The sequence below is a fragment of the Octopus bimaculoides genome, chromosome 29 (genome assembly GCF_001194135.2).
Source record: "Octopus bimaculoides isolate UCB-OBI-ISO-001 chromosome 29, ASM119413v2, whole genome shotgun sequence".
In the NCBI taxonomy this organism is placed as follows: Eukaryota; Metazoa; Mollusca; class Cephalopoda; order Octopoda; family Octopodidae; genus Octopus; species Octopus bimaculoides.
In genome coordinates this window covers 1,118,931-1,120,086 of record NC_069009.1, presented here as the reverse complement: position 1 = coordinate 1,120,086, position 1,156 = coordinate 1,118,931, and the positions used below count along the sequence as shown (strand labels likewise).

At 37.8% G+C, this 1,156-nt stretch overlaps 2 protein-coding genes across 2 annotated transcripts in view; one reads left to right on the top strand and one right to left on the bottom strand.

Moving 5' to 3' along the window:
* The window catches only part of LOC106867736 (uncharacterized), a 103,334-nt gene that overhangs the window by 57,469 nt on the left and 44,709 nt on the right, over positions 1–1,156 (top strand). The gene's annotated exons all lie outside the window — the stretch shown is intronic.
* Positions 7–1,156, bottom strand: part of LOC106867744 (uncharacterized) — a 4,857-nt gene continuing 3,707 nt past the window's right edge. The window contains exon 4 of the mRNA XM_014912707.2: positions 7–677. Coding sequence (XP_014768193.1) covers positions 631–677 — 47 coding nt within the window. The 3' untranslated portion in view covers positions 7–630. The remainder of the gene's footprint in view (positions 678–1,156) is intronic.

Genomic DNA, 1,156 nt, shown 5'->3' with positions numbered 1-1,156 from the left:
ATTAGTATGACGCTCGGGAATACGGAAAGTCTTTGACGTTTCGAGCTACGCTCTTCAACAGAAAGAATACGGAGACAAGGAGAAAAACACGGAGAAAAAAATTGAATAGTGTTCAGTCAACGGTCAATCATAATAATGGCCAGTCATAACAATGATTGACCGGAAGTTAGAAATTCTTATTTCAGGAGAGCTAAGAAAGGGGGAGATAACAAACGGTGATCGGGAACGAGGGGCTGTGTGTGGGAGGTAGAATGCTGGTGATCTTGACGTATGTAGTGTGAAAATGGGGAAGGGAGAAAGGGAGAAAGTAGTTGGTCAGTTGTAGTGTGTGCGTGGTGTGATGCGAATGTATGGATGTATGCATTTGTGCGTGCGTGTATGCATGTATGCATGCATGTATATATGTATGTATGCATGTGTGTGTGTATGTACGTACGTACGTATGTATGTATGTATGTATGTATGTATGTACGTGTGTGTGTATGTATGTGTGTATGTATGCATGTATATATGTATGTATCTATTTATGTATGTATGTATGTATGTATGTATGTATAAATGTATGTACGTACGTACGTATATACGTATGTGTGAATGTAAGAATACGCAGTTTTTCTAATGATGTATATTCTAATTGAAAAGGACTGAGATGATCAGGGCTTTGTAGGTGTTCTGAACTGAAAAAAAAAATGAAAAGAAAAATTTGTTAAAATTTTATGAAGTTAACTCTAAATTTCTCGACGATCATACATACATATATACATGAATGCATAGACATACATGCATGCATACATACATAAATACACGCATGCATGAAGAGACCAAAGTGTACGTACACCGCCATATGTATATAAAAACGAGTACAAAAATGGGACAACAAAACATCCAGACAGATGATACAAAAGAGGGACAAGAAAAATCACGGGTGGGTCATTCGAAGTTTTCTTTCCTCAGTCAAGTTCCAGATTATCTTTGCAATTTCGGCTGGTTATACTCGAGATTGCTCCAATCTGGCCGGCTCCAAGGAAAAACTAAGCTTAGAGCATTAGATTCCTTGAAAGAAAGCAGCGAATGTATACGAAAGCAAGGACGGAAAAAAAACCCGGAGAAATGGTGCTCAAATACAAATGCAAATAACAGGACATAACAACAGGTG